Source organism: Hemitrygon akajei, chromosome 11 (assembly GCF_048418815.1).
Source record: "Hemitrygon akajei chromosome 11, sHemAka1.3, whole genome shotgun sequence".
NCBI classification, from domain to species: domain Eukaryota; kingdom Metazoa; phylum Chordata; class Chondrichthyes; order Myliobatiformes; family Dasyatidae; genus Hemitrygon; species Hemitrygon akajei.
Window position 1 is genome coordinate 83,124,212 of NC_133134.1, and position 17,958 is coordinate 83,142,169.

Consider the following 17,958-nt stretch of genomic DNA (forward strand, 5'->3'; position numbering starts at 1 on the left):
ACTTCAACTCTGCTTCACATTCCCATTCGGATATGTCCATACATGGCCTCCTCTACTGCCATGATGAGGCCAAACTCAGGCTGGAGGAGCAACACCTCATATACCGTCTGGATAGCCTCCAGCCCCTTAGTATGAACATCGAATTCTCCAACTTCCGGTAATTCCCTCCCTCTTCCATCCCACTTTCACTCTGCCTCCTCTTCCAGCTGCCTATCACCTCTCTCATGATTCTGCCTTCTTCTACTACCCATAGTGCTTTCCCCTTACATTCCTTCTTCACCTCTCCTGCCTATCCCCTCCCTGCTTCCCCTCCCCCACCCCTTGATCTGGTTTTCCACCCTCTCCCCACCTTCTTTAAGGGGCCCCTGCACCTCGCTCAGTCCTGAAACGTTGACTGCTCATTTCAACAGTTGCTGCCCGACCTGCTGAGTTCATCCAGCTTGTTTGTACGTGTTGATCACTCCCTCTTCACCGCCTGTCCTACAGCAGCAGCTTAGCTGTTAGAGCAAAGCTGTAACAGCGCTAGTGACCCTGGTTCAATTCCACTGCTGTCCTTAGGGAGTTTCTCTGTTAACCCTGTGATAGTATGAGTTTCCTTCCACGTTCCAAAGACGTCTTTGGTCTTGCTCCATCCTACCGCCCTACCCATAGCATTGTATCACACTCCCACAGTGTAGTGCTCCCGCCTCATCAACCCTAGATTCCCTGCAGCGCCTCCTACTGGCTCCCTCCCACAGTGCGGCCCTCTCCTTTCTCTCGCCCTAGTGGTCTCTATGTTCTCATTTCATGCCTCCACACTCTACTGCACCTCTGATGCCCCCACCTGCTCCAGCCAGGTCCTTTCTGGGCGCAGCTCTCCCTACCCTTGAGGACATGTACAGGCGATGTCTCTGGAAGGTGAGGGATCCCCTTACCATTTGGGATGTGCAATCTTCTTGATGCTGTTTTGAAGCGGGAGGTACAGGGTCCAGCAGACCCACAGCCTGCTTCAGCAACAGTTTCTACCCAACTGCCATCAGATTTTTGATCACACCGGGGAAAAAAACCGGAACACTGCCTCGAATTGAATTTCATTCAACTTGCACTGACGTTATGGTGAGAATGGGGTTGAGAGAGAAAATGAATCAGCTATGATCGAATAGTGGAGCAAAATCAATGGACTGAATGGCCTATTTCTGCTCCTAGGCTTTGTAAGGAGACCCACCTGATTGGGAGATAGTGGCAGGCGAGCACTGGATAGACGGATTGACAGACAGAATGAGCGCAATATGGGGTAGAGGAGTCCTCTCTCTCTCTCCCAATCACTACTCCCCCCTCCTACCTGCCTGTTACATGACACTCCTCCGTCCACCGGACTCCAGAGCTTCACCTCCTCCCCACTTTGTACCGACCATCTCCCCAACAGCAACTCCGCCATGGGCTGTCCGAACTCCAGCTACGAAAGGAGGGTTGGGCAAGGGGCTAGCAAGCCCAGAGCTACAGAAGCACCAACAGGTGCTCCGAAGACCTCATCCCTGCGAGTGGAAGGATGCACCAGGAGTTGGGCTACGTTTCTGGACCACTTGAAAGACTGGCTCAGGACAGCGGTGTCTGGTGAGCTGCTGCGGGCGGCCCATCTATACCCTGTAAGGGTGACGGGCTGAAGAAGATCTCCCCTGCACCGCTCTCAGTCTGTGTGTGTCGACCCTGCCGTCTCTCGGGTCCCGCCCGGGAAAGGGTTCCCTGCCATCTGTCCTTTTGTGCGAACCTCGGCGAAGTGGGATCCGCGACAAGCACGGCAAGATCCCAGGAAGGTCTGGGTCCTGGGCATGAGTGTGTATGTGTGTGTGTGTGTGTGTGTGTGGGGGGGGGGTGTTTGACGTCAATCTTGAAGGACATAGGCGACGGGGAACCCGGAGGGCTGAAAATTAAAAGTACACACTGAAATTGGACAGATTCCAAAATCTGAAGGCGAAACAGTCCCCGCCTCATCAGTCCACGCCCGTCCAGTGTCGGAACACAAAAATACATAGTGGAGAGATGAGTCAGCTTCTGCAGGAAGCGACGGGCAAGCGGGTCCGGAGAAAGGGCACGATGTGGAGGATACTGTTGCTGGTCTCCTGTTTCGTCCCTCCCTCTTTGGGACAGGGTAAGTAGGGGGTCGGTTGTTGGGGGGGGGGGGTGTCACGGCCCAGGGAAAGTTGTTGTCGCAGACCGGGTTTTGCCACTGAATTCTCCGAAGTGCGTTTGAAAAACTCCGGACTTTTGACAAAATCGGTAAGATGGATTGGGTGGGGGTGAGAGTCGGTCGCTCTCTTCCTTGCCCCTTCCGAAGTGGGTTACTGACCCGAGAACCAATGGTCCGGACGTCTACACGCCTACTAGTCGGAGTGGTGGGGGCACTAACGGGACAGAATCCGATTGATGGATCTCTGATGTAACGCCGCACGGTGTAGGGCTTTGGGGCGCGTAGATGGAGCCGGGGGAGGGGCAGTGCCAAGGGAGCGCCCCCTCAGCAGGGACTTAAATGAGAAGCTGGCGGTGGGGGCAGAGTCAAGTGTGCTCCTTCGTAAATATGACGGGGGGTGGGGGCGACCCAAACGCTAGCTGCCTGCCTGACGCTCTGTGCCCTGTGGGCAGTTAATGGGACCCATTCAACAGGATAACAATCAAAACAACTACTCTCTACCCCACTGACGCTGCCCGACCAGACCTGCCGGGTGTTCACCTGGTGCCCTGCTTACATTTCGGATTTCCAGCACCATTCGCCGCCTTCAGCAAGATTGTTGTGTGTGGGATCTTAAGAACAGCAGGCGGCCATTCGGCCGGTCGAGCCTGCCCCGGCATTTAATACGATCATGGCCGATCTGGTCGTGGATTTAGCTCCACCTACCGGCCATTTCCCAATAATCCTCAATTCATCTGCTGATCAAAAATTTGCTATGCCCAAAATTGGACTTATTTTAAAAGGAAGCGCTTTGACGGGGAAAGGGTTCGCGACAGTGCATTGGTGGACGGATGTTGCCCCAGTCCGGCCTCTCAGTCCTCCGATAGAAACCTTTAACCCAAAACCCTCCGTCACTTAGTCGAGTTTGGCTCCGAACCCTCCGAGCCTTTCCTGCCCAGCTGACCTCTATTGCGTCCGCCTCTACCACTTCCTCTGGCAGTTCATTTCATGTATCTACCGTCCTCTGTGTGAAAAAACACTCTGCCCTTTTCAAATTATAAACACAGAATATTCTCCAAGTGCTGGAAATCTAAACAAAGTGCTGGAGAAACTCAGAAAGCACTTTTTAAATCTTCCCCCTCTCACCTTAAACCTGCCCCCCCCTCGTTTTAGACCCCCCCCCCCACTCTGGGAACAAGACTGTGACCATACGCCTTATCTACAACCCCCGTGATTTTATAAACCTCTAAGTTCGCCCCTCAGCATCCTTCACTCCAGAGAGGCTTAGTGCACCCACTCCACACGCAGCCCCCTCTGAGTGAAGAAGTTCCCTTAAACATTTCACCTTTCACCCTTAACCCGTGGTCTCTAATTCTAGTTTAACCCAACCTCGGTGGAGAAAAAGGCCTACTTGTATTTTCAAGTCAAGTCACTTTTATTGTCATTTCGACCATAACTGCTGGTACAGTACATAGTAAAAATGAGACAACGTTTTTCAGGACCATGGTGTTACATGACACAGTACAAAAACTAGACTGAACTACGTAAAAAACAACACAGAAAAAAACTACACTAGACTACAGACCTACCCCGGACTGCATAAAGTGCAAAAAACAGTGCAGGCATTACAATAAATAATAAATAGGTCAATAGGGCAAGCTGTCAGTCCAGGCTTCGGGTATTGAGGAGTCTGATAGCCTGGGGGAAGAAACTGTTACATAGTCTGGTCGTGAGAGCCCAAATGCTTCGGAGCCTTTTCCCAGACGGCAGGAGGGAGAAGAGTTTGTCTGAGGGGTGCGTGGGGTCCTTCATAATGCTGTTTCCTTTGCCGATGCAGTGTGTAGTGTAAATGTCCGTGATGGTGGGAAGAGAGACCCCGATTATCTTCTCAGCTGACCTCACTATCCGCTGCATTTACCCCTTCTGTACCACTCGAAATTTTATATACCTCTATCAAGCCTCCCTTCACTGTCCTCTGCATCGACTCAACCTTTCCAGAGAAAACAGTCACAGCTTGTTCAGCCTCTCCTGATAAACCAATAATAACTAATATAGATACAATAATTTTATAACACAGATACATAATATCTCTATAATAATACAGAGCACTTTTCACACAAACAATGCAGTTCAAATTACTTTACAATGGCATAAAGAGCAAACTAAATGTAAACCCCTGGATTAAGACCAAACTTTATTTTATTAATTGAGTTATGTTGCTGAGTATTTTTTTCAACATGGAATACGTGCTCTTTTAATTACACTATACAATCCAATATTTCATTTTTGCTGTTTAAAATAAATATTCAGTTGATTAGGGTTGTTGAATTAGCCAGCAGGATTTATCTTGCTAACATTCAGGAGAGAGTGTGGGGAAAAGAACGGGAAGCCATTTTCTAGAGAGAGCGCGGGACTGGCGATGGAGAATGGAATTGGATAATAAATGGAGCAGGAGGACATGGTGAAACGCTCACTCGGAAAGATCGAGACAGATACCACTGTCAGAAAATCCTCATGCACACAATGTCCTGACGGAAGACGTGCAGATAACTTTTAGTTAGCTAGTTAGCACACAGCATTGGAGAAAGTTCGATGCTTGTTTTGCTTGGATTAAGATTGCAAGCAAAACCGCTTCAGAACCAGAAGTAAATTATTGTCTCCTGGCGAAGAGTAAATTTGCACGAGTGTCCATACAAGTAACAGTCTTATGTTCCCTTGAAGGGACACTCAAACTTTAATTTGCCTGTGTTTACCTGAATCATATTTACCCTAGACTTGTTTATTTATTGAAACTGGCCTTGTCATCGTTATTCCCCGTGCATGGTCGAGTTATGTTGCCTTTAGCTTGTATTCACAGTAATAGCTAACTCGTCACAAGCCAGCTGTCAGAGGGCTACACATAAAGATAAGGGACAAACAGATGTTAGTTAAAACAAGGTTAAATAAATAGGTCTTGAGCTGGCCTTCAAAAGCACCAATTGAGTCTGAATTCCACAGTTTAGGAGCATGGTTCAAAAAAAGCTGACCTGCCAATTAACTTTTGAGAGTCCATGCTAATCTGCCACTCGCAGAGGAGAAGAAATGTTGTTGTTCAGTTCCGATGAGACCTGATGAAGGATCTCGACCTGAAATGTTGTCTGTTAATTCATCTCCGTCGATGCTGACTTCCTCCAGCGTTTTGTGTGTGTTGCTCATATTTTAACCAATATCTTCCAAATTAGATGATTCCAGTGAAGGCCAATTCATCGAGCAGTCGGAAGTCACCTTTCCCATCCCTGTATTACTGAGCGAGGAAGAAGCCATCCCAAGCGATTCAGCAGAATACCCCTCGAGGGAGGTGCCGAGTGTCTCGTTCCCTCTGGAACGTCCGGATTCGGACAACATCGGCTCCGTCTGCCAGTACCTGGGTTGGCGGAAGACTTACCCTCCCGGGTCTCTGCCCACCACGGGGTTTGGGCACCTCCGCCGTCAGGCCGACGCGCTGCAGAGGATGGAGGAGAGTTTCACCAGCTGCTGCCTCAGGATGGACTTGCAGGAGCGTCTGGAGTGCGCCCTGGGCGGGGTAAGGCACCCTGCCCCGCTCCCCATACACAAACGCCCTGAGTCGCCCGCTGTTGGGGTTGAAAGGGTGGAATAGGAAAGGTTGAGGTGAGGGAAGTGGGGTTCTCCCCATAGCCCATCCCACCGCTGTCAGACGCAGCTGGGATCTTAGAAACATAGAAAAGCTACAGGCCCTTCGGCTCACAAAGCTGTGCCGAACATATCCTTCCTTTAGAAATTACCCAGGGTTACCCATAGCCCTCTATTTTTCTGAGCTCCATGTACCTGTCCAGGAGTCTCTTAAAAGACCCTATTGTATCCACCTCCACCACTGCCATTGGCGGTCCATTCCATGCACTCTTCACGTTCTGTGTAAAAAAACTTAACCCTGACATCTCCTCTGTACCTGCTTCCAAGCACCTTAAAACTGTGCCCTCTCGTGTCAGCCATTCCAGCCCTGGGAAAAAAACCTCTGACTATCCACACAATCAATGCCTCTCATCCTCCGTCGCTCCAAGGAGAAAAGGCTGAGTTCACTCAACCTATTCTCATAAGGCATGCTCCCTAATCCCAGCAACAACCTTGTAAATGTGCTCTGCACCCTTTCTATGGCTTCCACATCCTTCCTATAGTGAGGCAACCAGAACTGAGCACAGTACTCCAAGTGGGGTCTGACCAGGGTCCTATATAGCTGCAACATTACCTCTCGGCTCCTAAACTCAATCCCACGATTGATGAAGGCCAGTACACCGTATACCTTCTTAACCACAGAGTCAACCTGCGCAGCTGCTTTAAATGTCCTATGGACTCGGACCCCAAGATCCCTCTGATCCTCCACATTGCCAAGAGTCTTACCATTAATACAATATTCTGCCATCATATTTGACCTACCAAACTGAACAACTTCACACTTATCAGGGTTGAACTCAATCTGCCACTTCTCAATCCAGTTTTGCATCCTATCCATGTCCCACTGTAACCTCTGACAGCCCTCCACACTATCCATAACACCTCCAACCTTTGTGTCATCAGCAAATTTACTAACCCATCCCTCCATTTCCTCATCCAGGTCATTTATAAAAATCACAATGAGTAGGGGTCCCGGAACAGATCCCTGAGGCACACCACTGGTCACCGGCCTCCATGCAGAATATGACCCGTCTACAACCACTCTTTGCCTTCTGTGGGCAAGCCAGTTCTGGATCTACAAAGCAATGTCCCCTTAGATCCCATGACTCCTTACTTTCTCAATAAGCCTTCCATGGGGTACCTTATCAAATGCCTTGCTGAAATCCATATACACTACATCTACTGCTCTACCTTCATCAATGTGTTTAGTCACATCCTCAAAAAATTCAATCAGGCTCATAAAGCACGACCTGCCCTTTACAAAGCCATGCTGACTATTCCTAATCATATTATGCCTCTCCAAATGTTCATAAATCCTGCCTCTCAGGATCTTCTCCATCAACTTACCAACCACTGAGGTAAGACTCACTGGTCTATAATTTCCTGGGCTATCTCTACTCCCTTTCTTGAATAAGGGAACAACATCTGCAACCCTCCAATCCTCTGGAACCTCTCCCGTCCTCATTGATGATGCAAAGATCATTTCCAGAGGCTCAGCAATCTCCCACAGTAGCCTGGGGTACATCTCGTTCAGTCCCGGTGAACTATCCAACTTGATGCTTTCCAAAAGCTCCATCACATCCTCTTTCTTAATATCTAGATGCTCAAGCTTTTCAATCCGCTGTAAGTCATCCCTATAATAGCCAGGATCCTTTTCTGTAGTATCCTTTGCTTCAGTATTCATTAAGTATCTCTGCTATCTTCTCTGGTTCCATAAACGCTTTCCCACTGTCACACTTGATTGGTCCTATTCTCTCATGTCTTATTCTCTTGCTCTTCACATACTAGAATGCCTTGGGGTTTTCCTTAATCCTGTCCGCCAAGGCCTTCTCATGGCCCCTTCTGGCTCTCCTAATTTCATTCTTAAGCTCCTTCTTGCTAGCCTTATAATCTTCTAGATCTCTATCATTACTTAGTCTTTTGAACCTTTCCTAAGCATTTCTTTTCTTGTTGACTAGATTTACAACAGCCTTTGTACACCATGGTTCCTGTATCCTACCATTTTTTCCTGTCTCATTGGCGTGTATCTGCGCAGAACTCCACGCAAATATCCCCTGAACATTCGCCACATTTCTTCCGTACGTTTCCCTGAGAACATCTGTTCCCAATTTATGATTCCAAGTTCCTGCCTGATAGCCTCATATTTCCCTTTACTCCAAATAAACACTTTCCTAATTTGTCTGTTCCTATCCCTCTCCAATGCTGTGGTAAGGGAGATAGAAGTGTGATCACCATCTCCGAAATACTCTTGCACTCTTCCTGTGCAAGGCTACATGCCACCCACACGTCCATAAGGAACTCTGCCACAGGCCCCTCACTGTAAAAGTTCTCATTCTCATAGAACGTAGCACAGGCCCTTCAGCCCATACTGAACTCAACAGTGAATTAAACTGAATCTTTTTTTGCCTGTATGTGCTCAATTCCCTTCACACTGTGCCTGTCTAATGCCTCTATCGTATATGCCTCTATCTCCACCCCTGGCAGCTTTGCCCAGGCTTTCTGTCTGTAAAGATAAATTGTCATGCCAACCTGCCTTGAACAGTTCTCACCTCATGAGATGTTACCTTCACGTGATATTTTCTATCCCAGGTTTACGGGGTAGAGATCAGAGCAATGGGATTAGTGTAGATTGCTGTCTTAGTCAGAAGAACCTGTGTAACTCATGTCTGTCCGGCTTTCCTCACAGTGGAAGGAGTCGCTGGATCAGTACTGCGAGGAAGAATTTTCCATCAAGACCAGGGCGCACAATTGCTGCCGGGAGCTGGAAGGGGACGAGCGACATGAGTGCTTTGCCCTGGCTGCCCCCTCTCTGAGCTACCTGCCTCCTGCCGACACTTCACACGGGAAGACCTCGACCTGTCTGCCTGAGGGCACTGCGCCACCAGATCAGGGTGATTACCTGAGCATCATATCCTTCTAAACCTTTCCTATCCACCTGTCCGTATCCTTCTAAACCTTTCCTATCCGTGTCCCTGTCCGTATCCCTCTAAACCTTTCCTATCCGTGTACCTGTCCATATCCCTCTGAACCTTTCCTATCCGTGTACCTGTCCGTATCCCTCTAAACCTTTCCTATCCGTGTACCTGTCCGTATCCCTCTAAACCTTTCCTATCCGTGTACCCGTCCGTATCCCTCTAAACCTTTCCTATCCGTGTACCTGTCCGTATCCCTCTAAACCTTTCCTATCCGTGTACCTGTCCGTATCCCTCTAAACCTTTCCTATCCGTGTACCCGTCCGTATCCCTCTAAACCTTTCCTATCCGTGTATCTATCCGTATCCCTCTAAACCTTTCCTATCCATGTACCTGTCCATATCCCTCTAAACCTTTCCTATCCGTGTACCCGTCCGTATCCCTCTAAACCTTTCCTATCCGTGTACCTGTCCGTATCCCTCTAAACCTTTCCTATCCGTGTCCCTGTCCGTATCCCTCTAAACCTTTCCTATCCGTGTACCTGTCCCTATCCCTCTAAACCTTTCCTATCCGAGTACCTGTCCCTATCCCTCTAAACCTTTCCTATCTGTGTACCTGTCCGTATCCCTCTAAACCTTTCCTATCCGTGTACCTGTCCGTATCCCTCTAAACCTTTCCTATCCGTGTACCTGTCCCTATCCCTCTAAACCTTTCCTATCCGAGTACCTGTCCGTATCCCTCTAAACCTTTCCTATCCGTGTACCTGTCCGTATCCCTCTAAACCTTTCCTATCCCTGTCCCTGTCCGTATCCCTCTAAACCTTTCCTATCCGAGTACCTGTCCGTATCCCTCTAAACCTTTCCTATCCGTGTCCCTGTCCGTATCCCTCTGAACCTTTCCTATCCGTGTACCTGTCCGTATCCCTCTAAACCTTTCCTATCCGTGTCCCTGTCCGTATCCCTCTAAACCTTTCCTATCCGTGTCCCTGTCCGTATCCCTCTAAACCTTTCCTATCCGTGTACCTGTCCGTATCCCTCTAAACCTTTCCTATCCCTGTCCCTGTCCGTATCCCTCTAAACCTTTCCTATCCGAGTACCTGTCCGTATCCCTCTAAACCTTTCCTATCCGAGTACCTGTCCGTATCCCTCTAAACCTTTCCTATCCGAGTACCTGTCCGTATCCCTCTAAACCTTTCCTATCTGTGTCCCTGTCCGTATCCCTCTAAACCTTTCCTATCCGTGTACCTGTCCCTATCCCTCTAAACCTTTCCTATCCGAGTACCTGTCCCTATCCCTCTAAACCTTTCCTATCCGTGTACCTGTCCGTATCCCTCTAAACCTTTCCTATCCGTGTACCTGTCCCTATCCCTCTAAACCTTTCCTATCCGAGTACCTGTCCGTATCCCTCTAAACCTTTCCTATCTGTGTACCTGTCCGTATCCCTGTAAACCTTTCCTATCTGTGTACCTGTCCGTATCCCTCTAAACCTTTCCTATCCGTGTACCTGTCCAAGTGTGTTTCAACTGTTGATAATGCTCCTGCTTCGACCACTTCCTCTGGCAAGTCAAGTTTATTGTCATTTAACTATATCCATATATACTGTTAAACAAAGTACGGTGTAAACCACTGTAATACACATAACACACAATAACTTAGGAACGTAAGAATTAAATCTACAATTAATCAAAGTGCATAAATTAAATATTATAAGGTACGGAACAGGTCAACCGGTGACACTTTGAATACGATGCGGCTGGCAGTTCAGAAGCCTGACGGCCTGAGGGAAGAAACTGTTTCCCATCCTGACTGTTCTTGTCTTTATGCATCAAGAGTCTCCTGCCTGATGGTAGAAAGTCAAAGAGGATGCTGGCTGGATGGGTGGGATCCTTCACAGCACTAAGGGCCCTGCGTACGCAGTGCTCCTGATAAATGACCTCGACGGACGATAGGGAGACCCCTATGAGCCTCTCAGCCATTCTCACGGTCCTTTGTAGGGACTTCTGGTCCGATGTTCGACTGCTCCCATACCAGGTGGAGATGCAGCTTGTCTGGGGTTGGGGGGGGGGAAGGGCCTCTCTTGCCCCAATTTACTTAGGAGGGTCCTGCTCTGCCTCCTCTTACTGAGGAGCTCATTCCTCAGGGCAGATTGTTCCATAAATTCAGTAGCCTTACAGTGGAAAATTTGCCCTTTTAAATCCTGCCCCTTAAATCCTGTTCTCTCTGGTTGTCAACTCCCCTCTGTTGAGGAAAAGGATCAGAATCAGACTCAGGTTTAATATCACTGGCCTATTTTGTGAAACTTGTTGTTTTGTGGCAGCAGTACATTGCAATACTTGATAATAAAAACTGTAAATTACAATAAGGGGCATATAGATAAAAAGAAAATTGAGTTAAATGATAGTGCAAATACAGAGGGGGTAAAGTTAGTGTTAATGGGTTCATTGTCCATTCAGGTATCTGATGGGAGAGGAGAAGACGCTGTTCCTGAATCGTTGAGTGGGTGTCTTCAGGCTCCTGTACCTCCTCCCCGATGGTAGCAATGAGAAGAGGGCATGTCCTGGGTGATGGGCGAGGGGGGTGGTCCTTGATAATAATGCTGACTTTTTGCAACAGCGCCTTTTGAAGGTGCCCTTGATGTTGGGGAGGATAGCACCCATGATGGAGCTGGCTGACTTTCAAACTTTCTGCAGTTCTTTTCCGAATTTATGTCTATTCTTCTTATCTACACCCCTCATGAATTTATAAACATTGAATCACCCCCCACCCCCAAGCCTTCTTTTCTCCAGGGTAAAAAGTCCCAGCCTGCGCAGTCTCTCCAAATGACTCAACCACCAAAATCGGCAAACATGTGAGCAAATTTACACTGATCCCACATTAATCCAAATTTATTCTTGCCCCAGCCACACTAGTGGCCAATTAACCCAATGACCCAGGGATGTGGGAGGGAACTGGGGCATCCTGAAGAAACTCATGCAGTTACAGGGAGCACACGCTACACACACACACACACACACACACACACACACACACACACACACACACACTCACACACTCACACACTCACACACTCACACACTCACACACACACACACACTCACACACACACTCACACTCACACACACACACACACACTCACACACACACTCACACACACACTCACACACACACACACTCACACACTCACACACACACTCACACACACACACTCACACACTCACACACACACTCACACACACACTCACACACACACACACACTCACACACACACACACACACACACACACACACTCACGCACACACACTGACACACACGCACACTCACACGGACACACACACACTCACACACTGACACACACACACTCACACACACACTCACACACACAGACACACACACACACTCACATGGACACACACACACACACACACACACACACACACACTCACACTCACACAGACATGCACACACTCAGACATACACACACTCACACAGACACACACACTCACACACACACACACTCACACTCACGCACACACACTGACACACACGCACACTCACACGGACACAATGTAGAGGGAGTTTCACTCTGTGTCTGACCCCGGGAGTGTGTGATGGGACAGTGTGGAGGGAGTTTCACTCTGTGTCTGACCCCGGGAGTGTGTGATGGTACGGTGTGGAGGGAGATTCACTCTGTGTCTGACCCCGGGAGTGTGTGATGGGACGGTGTGGAGGGAGCTTCACTCTGTGTCTGACCCCGGGAGTGTGTGATGGGACGGTGTGGAGGGAGCTTCACTCTGTGTCTGACCCCGGGAGTGTGTGATGGGACGGTGTGGAGGGAGTTTCACTCTGTGTCTGACCCCGGGAGTGTGTGATGGGACGGTGTGGAGGGAGTTTCACTCTGTGTCTGACCCCGGGAGTGTGTGATGGGACGGTGTGGAGGGAGCTTCACTCTGTGTCTGACCCCGGGAGTGTGTGATGGGACGGTGTGGAGGGAGCTTCACTCTGTGTCTGACCCCGGGAGTGTGTGATGGGACGGTGCGGAGGGAGCTTCACTCTGTGTCTGACCCCGGGAGTGTGTGATGGGGCGGTGCGGAGGGAGCTTCACTCTGTGTCTGACCCCGGGAGTGTGTGATGGGACGGTGTGGAGGGAGCTTCACTCTGTGTCTGACCCCGGGAGTGTGTGATGGGACGGTGTGGAGGGAGTTTCACTCTGTGTCTGACCCCGGGAGTGTGTGATGGGACAGTGTAGGGGGAGTTTCACTCTGTGTCTGACCCCGGGAGTGTGTGATGGGACGGTGTGGAGGGAGCTTCTCTCTGTGTCTGACCCCGGGATGTGTGATGGGACGGTGTGGAGGGAGTTTCACTCTGTGTCTGACCCCGGGAGTGTGTGATGGGGCGGTGCGGAGGGAGCTTCACTCTGTGTCTGACCCCGGGAGTGTGTGATGGGGCGGTGCGGAGAGAGCTTCACTCTGTGTCTGACCCCGGGAGTGTGTGATGGGACGGTGTGGAGGGAGCTTCACTCTGTGTCTGACCCCGGGAGTGTGTGATGGGACAGTGCGGAGGGAGCTTCACTCTGTGTCTGACCCCGGGAGTGTGTGATGGGATAGTGTAGGGGGAGTTTCACTCTGTGTCTGACCCCGGGAGTGTGTGATGGGACGGTGCGGAGGGAGCTTCACTCTGTGTCTGACCCCGGGAGTGTGTGATGGGACGGTGTAGAGGGAGTTTCACTCTGTGCCTGACCCCAGGAGTGTGTGATGGGACAGTGTAGAGGGAGTTTCACTCTGTGTCTGACTCCGGGAGTGTGTGATGGGACGGTGTAGAGGGAGTTTCACTCTGTGCCTGACCCCGGGAGTGGGTGATGGGACAGTGTAGAGGGAGTTTCACTCTGTGTCTGACCCCGGGAGTGTGTGATGGGACGGTGTGGAGGGAGCTTCACTCTGTGTCTGACCCCGGGAGTGTGTGATGGGACGGTGTAGGGGGAGTTTCACTCTGTGTCTGACCCCGGGAGTGTGTGATGGGACGGTGTGGAGGGAGTTTCACTCTGTGTCTGACCCCGGGAGTGTGTGATGGGACGGTGTGGAGGGAGTTTCACTCTGTCTCTGACCCCGGGAGTGTGTGATGGGACGGTGTAGAGGGAGCTTCACTCTGTGTCTGACCTGTTCTGATATTGGCTATTTATTAGGAAGTGAAACTGGATATTTGACATGGACAATTTAAACTGAAGTTGTTTTATTTTTTATGCAGAAAATTACATTTCTCAGTAGCGCCCGCAGCAGGTCTGCTGGGAAGTGGAGAGACAAGCACGTGGTCGAGCAGCGTCTGCGGGGAGAGAGAGAGAAACGGGGATGTATAATATCGTCGGCATATGCCGTGAAATTTGTTGCTTTGCAGCAGCAGTACATTGCAAAATATAATAATATTATACTATAAGTTGCAGTAAGCAGTATATATTTAAATTAATTTAAGTAAGTAGTGGAAAAGCAGAGCAAAATATAGTGAGATAGTGTACGGTGGATTCATCGTCCATTCAAAAATCTGACGAAGGGAGAAACCGTTCGTGGTACACTGAGTGTGTCTTCAGGCTCTTGTACCTCCTCACTGATGGTAGCAATAAAAGAAGGGCACGTCATGGGAGTCGGGTGTCCTTAATGATGGACGCTGCCTTTGTGAGGCATCGCCTTTTTAAGATGTTCTGGATGCTGGGGAGGCTAGTGCCCGTGATGGAGCTGGCTCAGTTTATAACTTTCTGCAGCTTTTTATGATCCTGCTGTTATGTACCAGCAGCAATAGATCACACACTGAGTCAGGTTTTAATGTTAAAACCACTGTCTTTATTAGTGTCTACTCACAATATAGTAATAAAATGAGATAAACAAAAGTTACCAGTGTTATGTGTATGTATGTGTGTGTGTATGCAGCTCCCAAACTACCAAGCTTAGGAACAATTCTTAAAGTTTTAAAATGGTAAAGTAGAGAAGTTCAGTAATCCATGAAATAAGTGAGTGAGGGGAGAGATTTGTAATCCAGGATATAATGTAGAGAGAAGGTGATTACCAAGGGTCAGAGGTTCCTGGCTGGGTAAACAAAATAACCCAGCCGTTGAAGATCTTGTCCGTCAAGCCATTCCGAAATCCACTAGAAAACCACCAGGTGACAGGCACAGGAATATCGTCTTCAAGTGGTTACCACAACACCCCGATTCCAGGAAAAGGGCCAACAAAAGTGGTACCACAGGATACTCCAACAAATCCACACATATGGATTATACGAAGTGACAGTCACACATCCTTTGGACATCATCATAGTCAACCCAACCTTTAGGGCATAGGAGAGTTCCAAACCATAGCGGTGACAAGCTGAAGTTCCAACAGCTTTCCAGTCTCTTTCTCTCTCTCTCTCTCTCTCTCTCTCTCTCTCTCTCTCTCTCTCTCTCTCGCTCTCTGTCTCTCTCTCTCTCCCCCTCTCTCTCTATCACTCTCTCGCTCTCTCTCGCTCTCTGTCTCTCTCCCTCTCTCTCTCTCTCTATCCCTCTCTCTATCGCTCTATCTCTCTCTGTCTCTCTCTCTCCCAATCTCTCTCTCTCTCTCTCTGTCGCTCTATCTCTCCCTCTCTCTCTCAAGTCCACAGTAGGCTTCCCCAGCCTGTGACTGACGTCATAGTCCCACCTCACTCAGGCGCTCTTAAAGTAACACTCACAGAACGAGCCTGCATGTCTTGTAACACTTCTCCCCCCCAAAAAAAAGTTTTGATCTATATGAGCAAAATTTTAACTGTAAACTACAACACGTGAAACACTACATTTGCGGTTACTATATAGCATAGTACTCAATTTCTTGCTCAGCAATTTTACATTTTTCTATGTTCATGTGATATGGATGTTGTTTCATGGGTTTGGCATTTCCCACATCTATGTCGTGTAAGGCAACCTTTCAGTTTTCTGATGACTCTGCCATAGTTGGATGCATCAGCAAGGGAGATGAGGCTGAGTACAGGGCTACGGTGGGAAACTTTGTCACATGGTGTGAGCAGAATCATCTGCAGCTTAATGTGGAAAAGACTAAGGAGCTGGTGGCACCAGTGACCCCTGTTTCCATCCAAGGGGTCAGTGTGGACATGGTGGAGGATTACAAATACCTGGGGATATGAATGGACAATAAACTGGACTGGTCAAAGAACACTGAGGCTGTCTACAAGAAGGGTCAGAGCCGTCTCTACTTCCTAAGGAGTCTGAGGTCCTTTAACATCTGCCGGACGATGCTGAGGATGTTCTACGAGGCTGTGGTGGCCAGTGCTATCATGTTTGCTGTTGTGTGCTGGGGCAGCAGGCTGAGGGTAGCAGACACCAACAGAATCAACAAACTCATTTGTAAGGCCAGTGATGTTGTGGGTGTGGAACTGGACTCTCTGACGGTGGTGTCTGAAAAGAGGATGCTGTCCAAGTTGCATGCCATCTTGGACAATGTCTCCCATCCACTCCATAATGTACTGGTTAGGCACAGGAGTACATTCAGCCAGAGACTCATTCCACCGAGATGCAACACTGAGCGTCATAGGAAGTCATTCCTGCCTGTGGCCATCAAACTTTACAACTCCTCCCTCGGAGTGTCAGACACCCTGAGCCAATAGGCTGGTCCTGGACTTATTTCCACTTGGCATGATTAATTTATTATTATTTAATTATTTATGGTTTTATATTGCTATATTTCTTCACTACTCTTGGTGCGGCTGTAACAAAACCCAATTTCCCTCGGGATCAATAAAGTATGTCTGTCTGTCTGTCAAATTTCTTAATTAACTGTGTCATCTCCTGCTGCTGCTGTGGCTGTAATTTCTTATCAAGGTCTCTCAAAACAATCGAGTTTGTTAGTCTAGCTGGGGCAATTTTTTTTAATATAAACTTCAGCTGCATCATTTAATGAGTTCCCAGAGAAGTCAGACTGCCCATGTAACACTCCACTCTATCAACCCACGTTCGTCGAGGGGAAACCGCCGTCTGCCCACCAAACTGTGTCTCACGTTCGCGTAGATGCTGCGTATGCACCCCGGCGCGAACCTACAACGTGAGATATCAGTCAGTACACAATGTGCGTTTGAACGATTACACTTTATAAATTTTACTGTAACTACAGGGTTAGTAGAGAAACAAAACTATAAATTAAAAAGGCGCTAAGATTAGAGATTATACAGTTTGTACACACATTGGAGCTCACGCAATATCCTCGGTCCACCATTCGATTTCCTCCGAACTCCACGACCCTCGGACTGGGACCAACCACGGTGGTCTACCAGAGCGTTTCCCGATGTCCTTCCTCTTCGCTCCTCCTCGCCGAACTTCCCGCGTATCAGCCCTGGTTCCCACACGTACAGATAGAATAACAAGACTCCATCGGCTAGTCCCCCCGTTATCAGTAGTCAGAACCCAAACATTTCAGCTACAGAGAACATTACCTCATAGTTAACATTACAGAGAAGCCATTTCATTATAGACTTTCAGAGAAGCCATTTTATAATTAACAGTTAACATTACAGTTAATATTGCTGAGAACCCTACATTCTCCCCCCACCGAAATTAGTCATGCCCTCATGACGTTCAGGTAATTCGCCTGCCCTTCCTGCAAAACACAGAGCCCAATCCAAGTGCAAAAGGCAGTGACATAACTCCCCAAAACAGCAGAGATCACACCCTGCTCCCCAGGTGCTACATCGGCCAACCTCTCTGGGGGTTCCTAATCCTCTGAGACCTCCGTACCCCCTCTTCCAGCTCCTCCGGCTCAGCCACTACTGGAGACACTTTGGGGCTACCTGGCGAAACCTCCCACAATCTGTCACTCAAACCCCTCTGCAACTTGGAGCCCCCGACTCGGGTTTGGGCCTCCCTCCCTCTCCACTCCCTGTTGCCCACCCATAGTCCCCCTCACCTCACCTGACGCAGAGAGAGAAGAGCCCGGAGTCTCTTCCTCCGTCACGGGGGAGTTAGTGAACTGCAGCATGCACCACGCATCCGAATCCGTGTCCCTTTCCGGGGCCGGGCCCGGCCCAGGCTCTTCCATCGCCCCTCACTTCCGCAGAGTCCTCGTACTCGGTGTAGACTCCAAGTCGGGTTCTGGGTCTACCTGCACCTCTTGTCCCAGATGCAACAGGTAGTTCCGATGGAGAATCTTGACAGGCCCCTTCCCGTCCTTGGGCCTCACCCGGAAAACCGGTAGGTTTGGCATCGGACTCTCCACCACATAG

The 17,958-nt window shown here is 49.1% G+C and overlaps 1 protein-coding gene across 1 annotated transcript; it reads left to right on the plus strand.

Moving 5' to 3' along the window:
• The first annotated feature begins 1,970 nt into the window (after window positions 1-1,970).
• On the plus strand, window positions 1,971-14,602 carry ecm1b (extracellular matrix protein 1b). Its single transcript, XM_073061255.1, has 4 exons — window positions 1,971-2,128; window positions 5,368-5,708; window positions 8,502-8,706; window positions 13,969-14,602. The coding sequence occupies exons 1-4, from the start codon at window positions 2,020-2,022 to the stop codon at window positions 13,986-13,988; spliced, it is 675 nt and encodes a 224-aa protein (XP_072917356.1). The 5' UTR covers window positions 1,971-2,019; the 3' UTR covers window positions 13,989-14,602.
• The last annotated feature ends 3,356 nt before the right edge of the window (window positions 14,603-17,958 follow it).

What these genes read in the sequence shown, in the direction of transcription:
- ecm1b (XM_073061255.1), top strand. Translation starts at nt 2,020, where the DNA reads ATGAGTCAGCTTCTGCAGGAAGCGACGGGCAAGCGGGTCCGGAGAAAG. An exon ending in CCCTCCCTCTTTGGGACAGG is followed by an intron (nt 2,129 to 5,367) that starts GTAAGTAGGGGG and finishes CTTCCAAATTAG; the next exon opens with ATGATTCCAGTGAAGGCCAA. An exon ending in CACTGCGCCACCAGATCAGG is followed by an intron (nt 8,707 to 13,968) that starts GTGATTACCTGA and finishes TTTTTTATGCAG; the next exon opens with AAAATTACATTTCTCAGTAG.